Genomic DNA, 17,709 nt, shown 5'->3' on the forward strand with positions numbered 1-17,709 from the left:
GCTAGCCTGAAACTTGCCGTGTAGACCAGGCTGTCCTTGAACTCACAGAGATCCACCTACCTCTGCCTCCTGAGTGTTGGATTAAAGGGATGTGCCACCATGCCTGGCCCACCCCACCTATTGATGTGACCACATAAAAAATAAATATAAATTTAGAGACATACAGTAAATAAATACTGAAGAAAATCATACTTCATGTGTGTGTTTGAGTAAGTAAATACACATATCCTCAGATATATATAAAATTCTGGAAGATATTCTAGCTTTTACACTTTCAGGAAAGGTAAGTCCAATGGTATCTGTTTTTAGAAGTGGACATTGGGCTGACAGCAAGTTCCTTGAGTGGCATGTTTTTAACCACAATCACTGATGTGCCCTTAGCTTGGCACAGTCCCATTGAGGACCCCTTGTGGCCGTGCTGGACTTTGTAGGCCTGGGCCCTGAATAAGCACAGGGACAGGGAGTCACAGCTGGAGTCTCTTCCCCAGATCTACACACAGAGCCAGCCTGGAGAACATGGTTCCCAGGTGTGTGCAGGGGCAGAGCTCAAGTCCACGGAGGAATAGAGGAGACATGCCAGGTCCTGGCTTCCATCCCCAACCTCTACATCAAAACAAAACCAGAGAGTATCTTTAAAGCCAAGAGGCTAAAGGAAGCCTAGGTCAGCCCAGATCCCATTGGATCCTGATAAACACCTCACCCTGCTCCTTAGACATGAAGGAGGTTGGTGGGAGATCAACAGCTGGAGCTTCCAGGTAGGGTTAACTCTGGCTCTCGTTCCAGGGGGACCCAGGCCCCGCTGGCCTCCCTGGAAAGGATGGCCCTCCAGGATTGCGTGGATTCCCTGGGGACCGAGGGCTCCCCGGCCCCGTGGTGAGTAAGGGACTAGGTGGGTGTAGTGGTAGGGTTCACAGCCCCGACACTCCCTCTCAGTGCCCTCAACCCATATTTTTACTGCTTTGCAGGGAGCACTTGGACTAAAAGGCAGCGAAGGTCCCCCTGGCCCCCCAGGTCCTGCGGTGAGTCAACGTCTTCCATCCCATCCTATCCTTCAGACCCGTGTTCCACAGGCAAGGTGGGATGCCCTCAGAGCTGAGAGGGCATGCCTGGCTGCCTGGGTCCCCATCAAGTATGTCAGGAGGACAGGGCAGAGCATAGGGATAGTATTCCGAGCCAGTGGCTGGGTTGAGAGTCACAGGGGCACCTTGTATGAAGAACAGCAGAGGAGTGGGAGCATGGGGACCTACAAGTGACCTGTCTGGGCATGGAGGCAAGGAGGGGGACTCACAGTTGGTGTGGACTCATCTTGGGTCAGCACAGAGAAGAGGTACTCTTCTTATGAACCTCAGGGACACGTTCTAGAGCAGGGTGGGCCATCTGGAACAGGTAGGGGAGGGGTCTAACTCTAGCCTGTACTCCAGGAGCTATCCCGTGTTGCCTCGTGGATTAGCCAGTCCCCCACCAATCTCAGTACCCCAGCTGCGAGAGGCTTTAGGACCCTGCGTGCCCAGGCCCTTAGCTGTGACTCCCAGTCTGAGGCTGCTCCTCCACCACATGGATGAGGACGGTCAGCTTTGCTTCCTTTACCATTTAAGCCAGCCTGATGGCTGTGCTCACGTGTAAAGCCCAGATGAGTTTGGGAGTAACCTTCCCAGCTGGGTTCCAGACCAGGGAAGTCAGATGGGATGAGAAAAGTCTTCCCTTTTGATAGGTTATATGGAGGTTTTGCAGACTGTGTTGACCTCTTGATGTGACCCTAAGCTTAGCCTGAATCTGTTATCATCAATATTTGCACTCAGCTCAAGACCTCGTCTTCTAAACCTGTGAGCACTTTGTGGACAGGCAGACCCTACAGGGATGGGTAGGTGCCAGGCCTCCGGAAAAGGTCATCAGAGACAGACACAAAATAACACTTGTTCCTAGACACATGGGGAGAGAGGGCTTGTGTAAGATGGAGTTATTTGAGGAGAAGAGCTAAGAACAGGCCTAATGACAGTCTCAAATACTAGACCAAATAGTCCATGCTTGCAGAAAGTCATACAGGGAGCCCCGAGGGCTCTAAAGTGAGCAGAAGAGCGGTGTGACCCGTTGGTGCTTAAGGAAGTCTCACCACACAGTTCAAGAGCCTCAAGTGAGTCATTTTCTTGCTATACTTTTAGGGTTCCCCAGGAGAGAGAGGACCAGCTGGTGCGGCGGGGCCCATCGGAATTCCTGGGAGACCTGGGCCTCAGGGACCTCCGGGGCCAGCTGGAGAGAAAGGAGTTCCTGTAAGTACCACCTGAGGTTGGGGTCCCCTCCCAGGTTTGGCCATGTCCCTCCTGCTGTGTTATCTCCATGGACACTCCCCTGGGGTGGGAGGAAGCAGAGGCTATGGAGTCTGATTATCCTATAGGAATAGACATCTGAGGAGTTCCAGCCAGCTCAGCCTGGCCTACCCCGAATGCTGATATCACATTGGCTAGACACAGTCTGTCCCCTATAGACCTGTGCTCTGTCTAGCCTCTGTGCTCCTAGGTAGTTGGGTAATACTGTCTGCTGGGTGAACATCACCTCCCCGCTGGCCTCGCCCCATGGCTGGGCCTTTTAGGAAAGAGACAAGCGTTTGGGGATGGATGGTCCCTTTATTGATGAGAGCACAGGAGGGAGACACTGTCTGGCAGTGGATGGCAGGTAGGTCCCCAGAAGGCAGAACAGCTCCTCTGTGAGGCCTGAGTTCACTGGGCTTTGAAAGGCCTCTAAAGCCTGGACATTGGGCAGGCCTGGGTTTCCACACAGCCTTCTCTGATCACCCAGCATGTCTCCCCGTGCACAGTGGCACCCAAACCCCCACTTCATGTCTATAGTTCATATGCAGCTTCATGCCCTCTCATTACCCCTGATTTCCCACATCTGTGGGGGTAGATTTCATAGATTTCAGTCCACCTTACCGATCTCTGTGCATAGTGCCATAAGGTGCATCCGTGTAGGATAGGCATGGAACACTGAGCTAGACACATATGCCCACTGACTTAAGCGAGTGGAGCTCTGTGTTCTGTGTGTCCTGCCCTCCTGGGTTCACATGGAGGAAGAACATGCAGACCACATTGGGACATCAGTACCATGGAGAATCTTGCAATGTATTGTTGCCAATTGATAGCATTGTGCCATTTTTAGTCAGGTACCCAGGACACAGGTCCAGCTGGATTCTGAGTGCAGCACAGAAACCCTTGGAGGTTCAGGACATGTGGCACTCACAGACTTAACTGGAGGAAGCTTGCTGTTTCCAGAGACTCCATATTTAAGCAGGAACCTTGCAAGAACTGCCCTAAGCAGGGAAAAGCTCACTGTCTCCCAGAATAGCTCTAGCAAAAGGAAAGGATTAAGAGAGGGCTGGGGGTCTCTGCAGACTCCCAACCAGACAGGGAGAGATGCTGCCCAAACCCTGGACCTGCCAGAGCACTCTCCAGCTTAGGGAGGACAGGCTGACTTCACGGAGTGGGGAGTAGGGTGTAGGAAGGACAGGATGGGCTAGCCAAGCATCCGTGTCCCTCTCCTCTTGCACACAATCTCTTTGTGTCATTGGAAGAAATAAACTCCTAGCTGAGGTGAGAAAATGCTTGTTGCTCTTGGGTGATGGGATTTTGTCAAAACTGAGCATAGCAAGAACTTGTGAGGTCACTGGAGATTATGAAGGGGCACTTGTGAGAAAAACAAGTCAGTTATGAAGGCAGAAAAGATAAGGGTTTGTATGTGTATATGTCTGTGTGCATGCTTGAATGTGTGTGCATGCATGGCATGCTGTGTGAATGCCATGTGTGTGTATATGTGAGTATGCATGTCTGCATGCATTTGTGTGTGTCTGTGCATGCACATGCACAAGCAGTATGCATGTGCATATCCTGTGTGTGAGCATGCCCAGGGACATCTGTGTCTGTTTGTACTTGTGTGTGCACACATCATGTGTATGTGTGTATACACACGTCTGTGTTTGTGCTGTGTGGACACATGTGCGTACATATACGTCATGTGTATGTGTGTAGGCAGGTCTGTGTGCACAGGCAGGGTGCTCACAAAGAATTGACAGAGTAACAGAGTTTGCATAAGCAGCTGCCGAGGCCATCCTGTAGCTCAGTGTGGTCCCTGCTCGCCAGCTCAGAGGAACCCAAGCAGGCTCAGGGACTTACGCTCACAAGCTCTGCTAATAAGCTTTGACAAATATGTGAGAGAAGCCACTTAAATCAAAGGATTTGTTTGGACCTGTGGTTCCAGAGGTTTTGGTTCGTAGTTGGCTCCATTGCTGTGGGTTTGGAGTGAGATGGAGCATCGTGGTGGAGGGATGCTCGCCTTATGGCAGCCGAGGGGGTGGTGGTGTCCGTAACAAGGTCCAGCCTTCTTGGACTTCCACAGCAACCCCAGATAGAACCAAGCCTTCACCATTGTGTGTCCAAACCACAGCACTAACTGTGCCTCAGTTTCCTCATCTCTAAGGAGTGGCCTCTAAATTGCTCCCTGTTCCCCTCTGAACCATTTCATACTGGACTCTGTGGGGCTGGATTTGATGATGTTTTACTCTGTGCAGTATTCTGAGTGTGACTCTGGTGCAGCAGTGTGCCGGCCATGCAGAGTTGAGAGCTGGGCAAAATCACCTCCATGCCCCTCCTGGCACGTTAGGACAGTGATGGTCCTAACCACTCCCTCACACCCCCAGCTTCCTACCCCAGGGCCCCTCTCTGGGGTGAGAAGTGGTGGCGTGATGTACCCAATATGAAGCCGTATTGAGTCTGAATTGCTTGTTCTCTCTAGGGTGAGAAAGGTCCACAAGGCCCAGCTGGCCGAGATGGCCTCCAAGGTCCTGTGGGGCTCCCTGGTCCAGCCGGCCCCGTGGGTCCTCCTGGAGAAGACGGAGATAAGGTATGGAGAAGCAGGAGTGCGTGTGGCCAGGCAGGCAGTGAGTGCGGGCAGTGTTTTAAACAGCATCATGTACAATATAGAGGGCTCAGCTGGCAGAGCAGTGCTGTGCCCCTTCAGACCTGGCGTGAGGGGATGATTTTGAAGTAGCTCATAAATAAACGACAACAGATAAGACCTGTCGCATGTGTGGGGAGCCTGGAAAGCACATGGCTCCTTGGCAGTGTTTCTGTTGCCTGAGACTTGGGCAGGTCGCAGCCAGAGCTGAAGAAATTGCTCCCTGCTCCCGTCTGAACCCTTTCAGACTGGGACTGTGTGGGGCTGGATTCCATGAGGTTTTACTCTGTGTCTATTTTTAAGCGTCTTCCCTTGAATGATCGAGGTTCTGTTTTTATTACTATTTCTGATGACATTACTGTGGAGCCTGGATTTTATACTTCATTAAGGAAAGACTGTGCGGCTTTATCTCTTCAGCTCCACTCTCCGTTTGTCATAGCTCTCTGGTGATATTTCTGACTTTGTCACCTCTGCATAAAGGAAGTCTTAGTCTTATGTCTCCATGTGGGAGGCAGTCCAATAGAAACACTGGAGAGGACGGCAGACTGCCACATCACCACGTCTTCTAACACCTCTGCAATGATCTGAGTGTCATAAAGGAAATTGAGGAGCTGGGGAGATGGGTCATCATAAACCGCTTGCTTTGCAAGCATTAGGACATGAGTTTGACTCCCCAAACCCATGTTTTAAGAAGCCAGGTGTGGTGGTGTGTCTGTAATCTCAGAACCCGGGAGGTGGAGGTGGGAAGACCCCTGAGGCTCTCTGGCTGGCCAGTCTAGTCTTTGGAGGCAAGTTCAAGGCCACTGAGAAACCTGTCTCCAAAAGGAGTAGATAAGGAGTCAGGGACTGCAGAGATGTCTTGGTGATTAAGAGCATTGGCTGCTCTTGTAGAGGACCAGGGTTCATTCCCCAGAACCCACATGGCAGCTCACACCTGCCTGTCACTGCAGTTCCAAGGGATCCAACACCCTTGTCTGGCCTCCTTAGAGAGTCTCACATGCAGTGCACAGACATATATTCAGGCCATGTGCACCTGCACACACACACACACACACACACACACACACACACACACACACACACCAAAATCAAAAAGGAAATCAAGTTCACCTAAGGACATGCTTTCTGTTGGCAAGTCTTGGGACCATCTGGAGAGCAACTGTTGTTAGTCTCCAAGAAAGATTGCCCATGGGACTGGGGAAAGGCACATACAGCCACTGACAGCATCCTTCCTGTCCCTCCCCAGGGAGAGATCGGGGAGCCAGGCCAGAAGGGAAGCAAGGGGGACAAAGGCGAGCAGGTAAGAGTGTGAGTGTGCTGGGGTGACTGCTGAAGCAGTGACCCTGAGTTCATACTCCATGATCCTGGCTCTGCAGACTCCTGGTCACACCAGTTGGGTTTCTTTCCTGAGAATATCCCACGTGCATGTGTGTTCAGGCGTGTGAGGGAATCTCTTGGTGCGAGAACATAACCAGTCCCATGTCTGCCTGGGGGCCCATCCCTGAGGACCACAGAGCTCTGCAGAGGCAAAGCGTCCATTGTCCCATGGTCTTTCATACATTCAGGGATGCTGGGTTGTGGGTGCTGCAGCCCTGTCACCTACACCAGCCCCCTCCAAACTAGGGACTCATCTGAGCCTCAGACTAGTATTGGGGCATTACTCCTGAAGTGACCTCAGCGGGCTTCAGTACGGGCCTCTGGCTCTCTGTTCCTGCACCCACAGTGATAGGCACTTGAGGAGAGCGTGTGAGTGAGGGTCCCTAGCTCAGTTCTTAGGAACTTTGAGACCTCTGACCTTGTTGTCCGAGGGGGCGTGTGGTTGTTGCTGAGAGGGCACAGAGTGACGTGCCCTGCCTCTGTTACCCATAGCAACTCCATCATGGTTGAATTGAGAGCCTTGCCCCCTTCTCAGAGCCCACAACCTGTGCCATGATGTTAATAGTGTTCCTCTGACGACTGGCACATTTGGGGAGTAACTCTGATAAGTCACATCCTGCACAAGCCAGCCACTTCTGGAGACAGAATCGACCTACTCCTGGGCTCTTTCTGCACTTCCAAAATAATTATGTCTCTGTTTGACCCCTACAGGGTCCTCCTGGACCTACGGGTCCTCAAGGCCCCATTGGACAGCCAGGCCCCTCGGTGAGTATGTTGAATGATGTATCAAGGCCCACTTCTCAAGCTGTTGCCAGTCCTCACCCATGCTCACTTCCATCCTCCAGGGAGCAGATGGTGAGCCTGGCCCTCGTGGACAGCAAGGCCTGTTCGGGCAGAAGGGAGATGAAGGCTCAAGAGGTTTCCCAGGACCACCAGGGCCAGTGGGATTACAGGTAACCATGGAGCTTCCCAGGACCCCACCCCCAGCAGAGGTGGCAATATCTTGTTGGGTCCACTCTTCCTGTTGTAGGAATGAGGAAATTGAGCCACATACACACACACACACACACACACACACACACACACACACACACACACGCACGCGCGCACACACACACACGCACACAAGCACGCACGCACTTGCGTGATGTTCTTGCTTTGGCATTTACCATGGAATCCCAGGAAATGGTGACCTGTAAGTAAGGGGTACAAAGTCCACATTTGAACAAACCACCTAGAAGTGACAGCCATCAACCCAGCCCGCCTCATTCAGTGTCCTCTCAGTCACCTGTTCCTGCTCATGTGACTCTACTGGGCGTCAGTAAAACCCCACACTCGCCATGCACCGTAAAGCGTGCACCAGCCTTTTGTTTTATGTTATGGGGCGTGTTGAATGCCATTAAATATTCTTTGAACACAAGCCTTTATTTTGGAAAACACAATTTTTAGTTACTGGTGGTATTTGGCATATGGTGGGCACTTGATTTATCCGGAAGCTTCCCTGCTGCTGGCTCATTAGGTTTATTGTTTTATGGGAAGCTGCCATAAGCGCTGGTCCCCATAAATCTCTGCATTCTCCTCTGATTATGTCCTCGGCTGTTTGAGCCCTGGAAGCAGGAAAAATCCTTCCATGGGGCAGACTCATAGAAACACATTTAGGGGCCTTCGGGAAGCATCTTGGGAGTGGCAGTCATGGTGGGAGCCATGTGCGTCTCTCACAGAGTAGCACCTCACCAGTTTCCTGTCCACAGGGTTTGCCGGGACCTCCAGGAGAGAAGGGGGAGACCGGAGATGTGGGCCAGATGGTAAGCGGCTGGGCCGTCGAGACCCAGTGTGGCTCCCCTGGTTTACGTTCTGGGGAAGGGTGTTTACATCTTGTCTTGCTCAATGGCCTGTCTTCCTCCTAGGGCCCCCCTGGTCCCCCAGGCCCCCGAGGACCCTCTGGAGCTCCAGGTGCTGATGGGCCACAGGGTCCTCCCGGAGGAATCGGCAACCCTGGCGCAGTGGGAGAAAAGGTAATGTCTGTCTACTCATCACAGTGCCTGCCCCATGGCTACATGAGAAGTAGTGTGTTCATGTGTACACACAGTCCTGTGTGCCTGTGTATGTGCACACACATGCATGTATGCGTGCGTGTTTGTGCAGAGACACTCCCATCACACCCATCTTGAAACCTGAAAGTAGATTCATGTCCCTAAGTTCGGAGCTCTGACACTGTTCATTTGTAACAGCTGTTCGCAAAATCCAAAGCAGTAACACATCTGTCCCTCCAAGCCCCACTCCCTCCCGTCCCTCCGACTCAGATCTGGTGAAAGGCCTTCACACTGAGCTTGCTGTGACTCAAGTGTGTGGGCACGAGTATGTGTGGATATGTGCACGTTCGGTTGTGAATACACATATGTGAACGTGAATATGCGTGTGGGCACCATGACAGTTTCACTGTGAGACTGAGCTCCACAGGGTGCTGGGAACACAGCCTTAGGAGGCCATCTTGGGCCTTGGGAGGGCTGGAAGCCTGCTGCCTGCCCTTCCTGGGACTTGCTTCTAATGCAGGGCATTATGCCTAGAACATTTGTACTTTTGGATAAGAAAGGGGGAGAGGAATGGGTGTGGGTTAGAGGCACTGCTGCCCCCTCCCCACCGCCTCACCCCTGCACTGCCTTTGCTCGCCACCACATCACAGGCCTTTCTTCCTGTCTCAGCGCTGCAGGGAAAAACCCCGGGTCTTTGTGCTTCTGCTCTGATTGCCCGTGTTAATTACTTTTCCCATTGCTGTGACACGACAAAATCAACTTAAAGGCTGATGGGCTTGTCTGGCTTATCACAGTGGGGAAGGCATGGTGGCCGGTGTGCCAGGAGGCTGATCACACCACGTGTGTCAGGACGCAGAGCACCTGCTTGAGACAGCCTTGAGTCAGTGCCCCTTGTGACCTGTAGAGTGCCCCGACACCCCCTCCCCACACATCTCCGTCATACCTCTCACATTCCTCATTGGCTTCCTGCTGCCTTCCTATGAGCTATTTGACAACCCTGACCCCACAGAGTCCTGGACACCAGATGCCCAAGGATAGGCAGGCGGATAGGCAAGTGCCAGCAGATGGCCCGTCTGTTGTCACCATCAGTGAGGGAACATTCTAACACTGACTTATCTCCTCAGGGAGATCCTGGTGAGCCTGGAGAACCTGGTCTTCCAGGAGAAGGAGGTCCTCTGGTGAGTGTGGCCCTGGAGGAGCAGTGGGTTATACCTAGTGGGAACACCGACAAGGCACTGGACCAGAAGCATCACCCTTGCCTCAGTTTCCCCTCCCATGAAATGAGTCATGACCTTGCTGTGTCGAACAACGTAGAACTATGATGGGAAAGTATGGCGTCTTGTGGGGGTTGAGCTTGTGTGCATGCATGTGTACATATGTGGGGCTGAGCACACACGTGCAGACCTCAGCAACGACCTAACAACTCATGGTCACCAGTAACTACCACCTGTGGTACGTAGGCCCTTTCACAGGCTGCCGTGAGTGTGAGCATTGCTACCCTGTTGACTCGGCTAGCCTGAGAGTATCCAGGCCTCTGAAGGTTGGGTATGGTCACTGAGAGGACATCCCCAGAGTAGCTTTGGGCCTAGGAAGCATCTTGGGGGAGTGAGGCATCTCAGTTTCCTGATGTTTTCTGTGCCTGAGAACTATGGGGCTCCCTACCTGCCTTCTGTCCAGGAGCCAGCCCTTACCTAGAGCTGAGCTAGGCCTTTGAGGTTTTAGAAGGCCATGGCTCTTTGCCTGCCTGGTGGAACACAGAGTTGCTATGGAGAATAGGAAGCAAGAACAGTACCATCCCCATCCTGGGGCCCTGGGGATGCTGGGAAGGGGCTGCCGGTGAGACGCAGTAATGAGTGCATGGATGGCCCATTGCAGGCCAGCACCTTTCATGCTCTAGGTGAGTATATAGTGGGCTCTGAGAACTGAACCATCTTCCTCTCCAGGGACCTAAAGGAGAAAGAGGGGAGAAGGGAGAGGCTGGCCCCTCTGGTGCTGCTGGACCCCCTGGACCCAAAGGCCCTCCTGGAGATGATGGTCCCAAAGGCAGCCCTGTGAGTAATGCTAGATGCTGTGGTGTCTGGACAGTGTCCATTCTGAGTCTTTGTAGTGCCTGCATTGTGTGCTCCCTGGCCTAGGAACAGCTGTGTGAATGCTGTGTGTCTCAAGGGTAATTCTGTCTACTCGAGAGGTTTCCACAGCTGCTACTGATGAAGCTGCATGAGGGGATATGGGGAGGCATGGGATAGAAGCAGCAGCCAGTGGGGGCCCCAATGAAAGATCTGCAGGCTCAGGGCACTGCTTTTCCCTGCTGGCCCCCATTATGCATCAGAAGTCGAAGGGGCCACCAGAGTGGATGTGTGGCTAGGATGCCTGTCCTCACTAGTCTCAAAAGAGCAGAAGGCTGCTCCATGCCTGCCTCCTGGGTGGATTTGCTCTTCTGTGCACTCTTCAGGATAGGCCTCCTGGTCAAAAGTGCTGGAGGTGTTGGGACTGTCCCTTGTCCTGTGACCTGGGTTGTGGTAGGCCAGGCAGGGTATGTCAGGCTGCTGATAGCTTGCTTCTCTCTTCTCAGGGTCCTGTGGGCTTTCCCGGAGACCCTGGTCCCCCTGGAGAGCCAGGCCCCGCAGTAAGTGTCCATCCATTCCTGCTCCCGTTTGCCACCCCCAATTTGCTTCTACCCCTCTCCCGGGTTCTTTGGGTCACATCACCCCTCCAGGTTGTCCCTGTTCCAATGCCCAGGGTCTGGGGAAGGATCTGAGATACACTGAGGCTGGAGGGTGAACTTGAGCTATCCAGTGGAAGCAACTGTCTTGTTCCCACAGGGTCAAGATGGTCCACCTGGAGATAAAGGGGATGATGGCGAACCTGGACAGACGGTGAGTGTATGCTCTGATGGCTTCCTGATGGGAGCGTCCCTGCATTCTTGGGTCTTTATGAGAAGCCCAAACTTAGGTCTCTCTTGACTATGGCCAGAGCTTAGGAGCCCCAAGGACCTAATGATGGCTGAGACCCTTCCTCCAAAGGGAAGATGCGTACACAGTCCCACCAGGGGACCTGTACAAAGCTCTAAGGGCTCTGCAAAGTGTCCCAGAGCTCACCCTGAATGTCAGCCGAAACTCCCCAACAGGTGCGCACCTTCTCTCACAGGCCCAACATCCCTGTGACTGAGGCCACTTGGCTGTGAGCAGCTTTAGTGCAAGGTGGTCTCTTCGGGGTGGGACCAGGTGACCCCCTCAGGTTCCTGGACTGGACTGTACCTTTCTCAGAGGTCTCTCCAGCTCACCCCCAAAGTGGGTCCAGCTCCTAGGGATGACTGACTATCTAGGTCTTTTTGCTACTGATGTGATGATGTTACAGGCTGGTGCATTAAAACAAAATAATAAATGTGTTTGACTCAGGGTTCTAGAGGCTAGGAAGTCAAGATAGAGGGGCCTGATCACATGGGGGGTCCTGCTGTGGCTTAACAAGGCAAGAACAGATATGGTGGCTCATGCTTCTGATTCCAGCACTCAGGAAACTGAGACAGGAGGAGGCTTGCTATAAGTTTGAGACTTTCTGGTCTACATAATGAGTTCAATGTGTCAGCCTTGGTGTCAGAGTAAGACCCTGTCTTAAATAATGATAATATAGTGGATGTCATCATAAAGTGATGGGGAAGGGGAAGTGGGCCTAATCACCCTTTTATAATCAGCTCATTTCTGTGACAGGGGTGTACTCTAGCGATGCATACTCACATGACCTGATAACCAGGCCCCTCCTCTCAACACCAGCACAAGGGCAATTTGATATGAGCCTGGGTTTCAGAGGCCGTTCAGACCGTATCACTGAGCCAAGGGCAAAGACCTGTATCACTGATCTGAGACAGGCAGCAATGAAAATGAAGGGCTGGGGACACAGGCTGTGAGCCAGATGTGTCCCATGCATGCCCCTGTGACCCTACGCCCTGCCTTGGACTCCTGGCTTGGTCCTTCTGAAAATGAGATGTAGGCGATGGTGGAGACCAGACTGAGTGTTAGACTCAAGCATACCCCAGGGGGATACCTGTGCTCAAGATGCAGCAAGTGTGGGATGTGAGTTGGATTCTCTGAGTGCCACCAACGGGGTACAAGACTTGCTATGCTCACACCACAGAGGAGGCCATGCAGGGCTAGCCATAGAAAGGACTGAATCTCCGTGTGTTTCCTTGGCTGTGGGCCACACAGCCCTGTGTCCTGATGAGACAAATTTCTAATGTTCTGCGTTCTTTTCCCCAACCAGGGATCCCCAGGTCCTACTGGTGAACCTGGTCCATCTGGACCTCCAGGAAAGAGGGTAAGCCCTTCTGCCCACCCCTCCCCACTTACTGGCTGTTTCCTGTACAAAGCCCTCTACCCCTTGTGGAGCCCCTGGTGCCCCACATGGCCCTGAGGAGGGGACATGGATACCTGAAATGTGGGACACACTCATCAGGTCACAGATCTGTGGGGTGATACAAGGGGGGTACTCTGAGGAAGCAGAGTCTAGACCAGGGGTGTTTAGGATGGCCGATGACTGACACGTCTGTTATACCATCACGGGAGAGAAAAATTTCAAAAGCTGGACTCTCTCCTTGTCCCTAGACCAGCCTATCTGAACAGAGGAGATCCAAGGCAAGGAACAGATGTCCATATTGCAAACTCTAGTGGGTGCCTGGACTGTGGTGTTTGAGCCTAGGAGTACAGGCGGGAGAGGGCCTTCTATACTCAAGGCATCTAGGGCATCCCCAGATCCACCAGAAGCTTTGCAGGCTCCTGGAGTCGTGGGACCCTGCATGGGGGCCTACATCTTCACTGGAGAGTGGTCCAGAGTGGCCTCACACCCTGCAGATCTCCCTGGAGTCTGGGCCTGGTCTCCAAACTCAGAGCTCACGTCTTAGTTGTTATATTCTTTCTCTAGGGTCCTCCAGGTCCTGCAGGCCCTGAAGGCAGGCAAGGGGAGAAAGGAGCCAAGGTAAGTTACCCTGGTGGCTGTGACCTCTGTGGGCCTGAGGGAGGCTGGAGCAGTGGCAGGGAGCAGTCTGAGGACAGAGGAGCTGTGGAGCCTAAGAGAAGATGAAGAAGGCAGAGAGAGGAGGCAGAAGCCAGGGTGTGGTCATATCCATTCTTTGACCTATGACAGAGGGAAGACAGTACACACAGGAAGTGGGGCCTTAGGAGACCGGCATGGCCATTACCTGAGTGGTGTATGTGGTGCCCAGCAATGGAACACCCAGCCACTCCTGCAGTGAGGTGACCGGCAGGCCTGGATGGGAACATTTGCCATCTTGCTCTGAGACTACTGTGTGTCTCAGCACCTGGTGGGTGACCTACTGTGGTATTTACCACGATCAGCAGGAGTCAGGGAGTCGCTGTGTTTGGATATTAACAGGATGGAGCTTGGGCCAAGTCAGCCTTCACAGAAAGATGGGAAGTAACACCATCTAGGACACATGGGGGCATCTCTGCAGTACCCCAGGAGTCTTGATCTGGGTGCCTTGAGCCTCTGAACACCCATATCCTCCTCTGCAGGGAGAAGCCGGCTTAGAAGGCCCTCCTGGGAAGACTGGTCCTATTGGCCCCCAAGGGGCCCCTGGAAAGCCAGGCCCCGATGGTCTTCGTGGGATCCCTGGTCCTGTGGTAAGTGGCCTAGCAGGCCTAGGATGAGGGAGAGGTGCTGGTGGGGGCACGTATCATATCCAGGAACTCTGTTTCAGGGTGAGCAAGGCCTCCCAGGATCCCCAGGCCCTGATGGTCCACCTGGCCCCCTGGTGAGTAGCATGAAATGTCAGTGTGTCTCTGTAGGCAGGGCATTGGGAACCTCTGGGACAAGGACACTGACTCCTCTCCCTTCTCCTACAGGGTCCTCCAGGACTCCCTGGACTCAAAGGAGACTCGGGTCCCAAAGGTGAAAAGGTGAGATAAACTTAGGGGACTCCAATATTGCAATAATAACACCATTAACTCATTCACAGGCATTATTGACCCACCACCAAGTACCTGCTGTGACTGTCGTGGGACCTGGAGGTAGATCGACAAAGGAGAAATACACCCAGGGCTTTGAGACTCGTGTCTGTATCAAGGTGTCCTAGGAGCCCCAGAATTGACAAGAGCCTTCTAGAGGCCCTGGTAGCTTCATTAACTGATGGTGACTTTTCTCCTCCTTACATCGATTTATTTGTAAATAAATGAGCTTGCAACACAAGCAGCTGTTCACAGAGAAGGCAGAAGAGACACTCTTTTCCACTTTGATATCCTTCACCAGCATAGTGGAAGCTGGAAGTCCTTCCAGAACATTCTAGAAACTCACGTGAAACTAAAAGATGTATAAGGCAGATATGGTGGATTTTTCTCCTGAAAGATGTTCAAATGAATATAAATCCTTATATTTCCATTTGCAGTTTCCATTTGGTGTCAGCCTCAGGCCTTGTGGGAAAGGGGTACATGCTTATCAAAAGTCAGAAAGTTCACTAAGTAAAAAGATAGATACAAACTATCCCTCGGGGAAATCCAGCGGCCTCTGGGTCTGGGTACCCCTGTATGCTTCTTTTTGGCTATTATTGGGGCCCAGTGCCAGGGATGATGGTAGTGCTGTGGAACTGAGCCCAGGGCCTCACACATGCTAGTCCAGTGCCTTACTGCTCAACCATGCCCTGGCTCTCCCTGCATGTTTCTTCAAGTATGTTCCTTACTGGCTAGGGGACATGAGACCCGTCTTGTCGCGTGGCCTCTTATTTCCAGTCCTCGACATGTTGACTGTGGCACATTGCCCTGCGTTATGGCTGTGTGCCGGGTCACCTGGCCCGCTGTGCGGTGGCCTCGGGGCAATGGCGGCGTGGATACCTCACACCTTCGTTGTCTCACAGGGCCATCCGGGACTCATTGGACTCATCGGACCTCCGGGTGAGCAGGGTGAAAAAGGTGACCGAGGACTCCCAGGCCCTCAGGGCTCATCCGGTCCCAAAGGAGAACAGGTATCTATAACAACTCACATTACGTCCCTGGAGCAGTTTCTGGTTTCCCTGGAGCCTGGGAGGATTTCCTCATTGCCATGGAGTACCGAATCTTGCTTTGCTGATGGGGCCAGTGGAGGCTCAGGACTTAGCTAGGTCCCCAAGGCACAAGTTAGAACATACTCCAACCCCAGGTCCTGGGTGGAGGCAGGAGCTCACTGCTGTGGTGACCCTCAGAATCAGAAGGCCTTAGCAGTCAGATCTTTCCCCCCACTTCACCTCCATGCAAGAGCCTCTGACCTGACTAACTGGGCAGGAGGCTATGGTGGACCATCAGCCATGTTCACTTGTGGAGAGAGGTGGAGCAGTGACCACAAACAACCCTTCCCCCACCTTGCCACAGATGCCCACATCTGACCCCAGACTTCCCCTGGGATCCACTGTAGTCGGTTAGATTGCAGTCTTGGTGAGCCATGGTGGAGGCTGCATGTTGGTTTGGCTGTGGGAGGTAAAATGGAGGAGACCCCCAAGCTGAAAGAAGGGTCGTCTTGTTTGGCACAGGAGAAAAGACACACATGTCTTTGCGTGGGAATCCCCACTACGATAGTGGGATTCCCCACTTTGTACTCCCAGTATGAGAGCACTCACATCTGGGGATCTTTGCTTACCCACACCTAGGTCTCTCCCTAAAGACAGCAGGATGTGGGGGTGACAGTAGCCTCTGGAGACTGAGCAAACAGTAGACACCACTCTTTAGGTCATATTGGAAGTAGATGGCATCAAAGGATGAGGCCCCGTGGAGCCCTGCCTCAGCCACCGTGGGCAGTTCTCTGACTGCCAAGTGTCGCCAGGCTTCAGTGACACTCTTAGACCTGTGTGGCTCTGCAGTGGAGGTTCACTCACTTCTCCACACACATTGTGGTCTTGGCCATGTGCAGGCTTGAGAAGTATGGGACACACAAGGGACCCAAAGACCCAGGCCCTGTGAGCTAACAATGGAGGGAGACACTTTCTTCTCTGTGAGGCTGGGCTGACATCTGTGGCTGGACAGACTAGACTTTGGGTACTCACTGCTTTCCCTATGCCCACTGTGGTGAGCCCTAACACCAAGCTGGGCAGGAGGTTGGAGCAGACTTGTCTGAGTTCCACAGTGTGTGGTGGGGGTGGTATCTTAATTCCCAGTTCCTTCCAGCCTGGGCACAGGGCTGGGCCTGTGGATTTCAACCTGTGGCTGGTGTTCTGGTCTATCAGTGTAATCCAGTGAGGAAACATGTTGGCTCTCACAGTGAAGTAAATTCTAGAGCGAATGACTACAGCTGCCTGCCAGGCTTCAGTGTCCCTGGAAAGGAGACTGTGAGGGAGCCTGGAATCATGGCAGGGTCACAGGGGTCACCTTCCTCAATTCCACTCCTATCTAAAAGCTGGTAACCTGCATTTTCTGGTCCTTTCTAGGGCATCACTGGTCCTTCTGGCCCACTCGGGCCTCCTGGGCCCCCTGGCTTGCCGGTATGTATCTAGGATGGGCATGGGGGATGGAGGACCCAGTGGATACAAGGAGGGAAGAGAGATGGACAAACCAGGCTAGAGAACCACAAGGAAGTCAGGAGAGATGATGGGTGAACCAGGGATTATTTGTATATAACACAACATTGGGGTTCCAAGGCACAGGAGCAGGAGAGGGGTGGCTGGTCCCCTGGTTGCCTTGCCAAAGGGGAAGGGAAGGGCAAACTTTAATACCTGAACCCCCTCCCAAAGAATGGAGATCCTTCTGTAAGCATCTGGGGAGGTGGAGGGAGCGTCTTGGCTCTCCTCTTCTTGGTGTGCATGAGTTGGGCCAGCCTAGTCCAGGCTTGAGAAAGTCGTTTTGACATCCTGGGCTGGGCCTCCCTTGTGTTTTGAGGGTCCACACCCCAATGTCATTCCCATATCCCTAGCTCTGCCCACTCTGACCCGTCTGTGTCAGCTGGGCCTTGGGCCCACATGGCTATAGATGTCCAGCAGCTGACTCCTTCCATGCCCCTCAGTAGACCAGGTGCTCCCTTGACTCTTGATTTCCAAATGTCATTCCAAAGCTGAGCATTGTGGGCAGGGTGGCATCTCATCAGACACCCTCTGCCTCCCGGAGTGGGGGGGGGGCCGTGAGTGGCAGCCACAACCAGCCCTCCTCCTGCCAACCAGCAGAGAGGACACTTAGGGAGTTGGGGACAGGCTGAGCAAAATGGAACCTGTTTGGCCTCTCTGTCTACTGACATTCTGACCTCTGCTCTCTGCAGGGCCCTCCAGGTCCCAAAGGTGCTAAAGGCTCTTCGGTAAGTGACTCTGCCTTGACGGGGCCCATGATACCTGAGACTACCTTGGAGTGGGAGAGGAGTCCCCTGGGAAGTGGGTCACCTGGATGCCCACCCCAAC

General features: G+C 53.1%; 1 protein-coding gene across 1 annotated transcript in view; it reads left to right on the forward strand.

Moving 5' to 3' along the window:
* The window catches only part of Col5a1 (collagen type V alpha 1 chain), a 152,375-nt gene that overhangs the window by 118,220 nt on the left and 16,446 nt on the right, over positions 1-17,709 (forward strand). Inside the window, exons 39-59 of the mRNA XM_059262197.1 lie at positions 784-873; positions 966-1,019; positions 2,160-2,267; positions 4,783-4,890; positions 6,191-6,244; positions 7,033-7,086; positions 7,167-7,274; positions 8,073-8,126; positions 8,229-8,336; positions 9,479-9,532; positions 10,298-10,405; positions 10,927-10,980; positions 11,177-11,230; positions 12,612-12,665; positions 13,269-13,322; positions 13,880-13,987; positions 14,065-14,118; positions 14,210-14,263; positions 15,214-15,321; positions 16,753-16,806; positions 17,574-17,609. Of these exons, the coding sequence (XP_059118180.1) occupies positions 784-873; positions 966-1,019; positions 2,160-2,267; positions 4,783-4,890; positions 6,191-6,244; positions 7,033-7,086; positions 7,167-7,274; positions 8,073-8,126; positions 8,229-8,336; positions 9,479-9,532; positions 10,298-10,405; positions 10,927-10,980; positions 11,177-11,230; positions 12,612-12,665; positions 13,269-13,322; positions 13,880-13,987; positions 14,065-14,118; positions 14,210-14,263; positions 15,214-15,321; positions 16,753-16,806; positions 17,574-17,609 (1,530 nt within the window). The remainder of the gene's footprint in view (positions 1-783; positions 874-965; positions 1,020-2,159; positions 2,268-4,782; positions 4,891-6,190; positions 6,245-7,032; positions 7,087-7,166; positions 7,275-8,072; positions 8,127-8,228; positions 8,337-9,478; positions 9,533-10,297; positions 10,406-10,926; positions 10,981-11,176; positions 11,231-12,611; positions 12,666-13,268; positions 13,323-13,879; positions 13,988-14,064; positions 14,119-14,209; positions 14,264-15,213; positions 15,322-16,752; positions 16,807-17,573; positions 17,610-17,709) is intronic.

This window comes from Peromyscus eremicus, chromosome 4, assembly GCF_949786415.1.
Source record: "Peromyscus eremicus chromosome 4, PerEre_H2_v1, whole genome shotgun sequence".
Lineage (NCBI taxonomy): Eukaryota > Metazoa > Chordata > Mammalia > Rodentia > Cricetidae > Peromyscus > Peromyscus eremicus.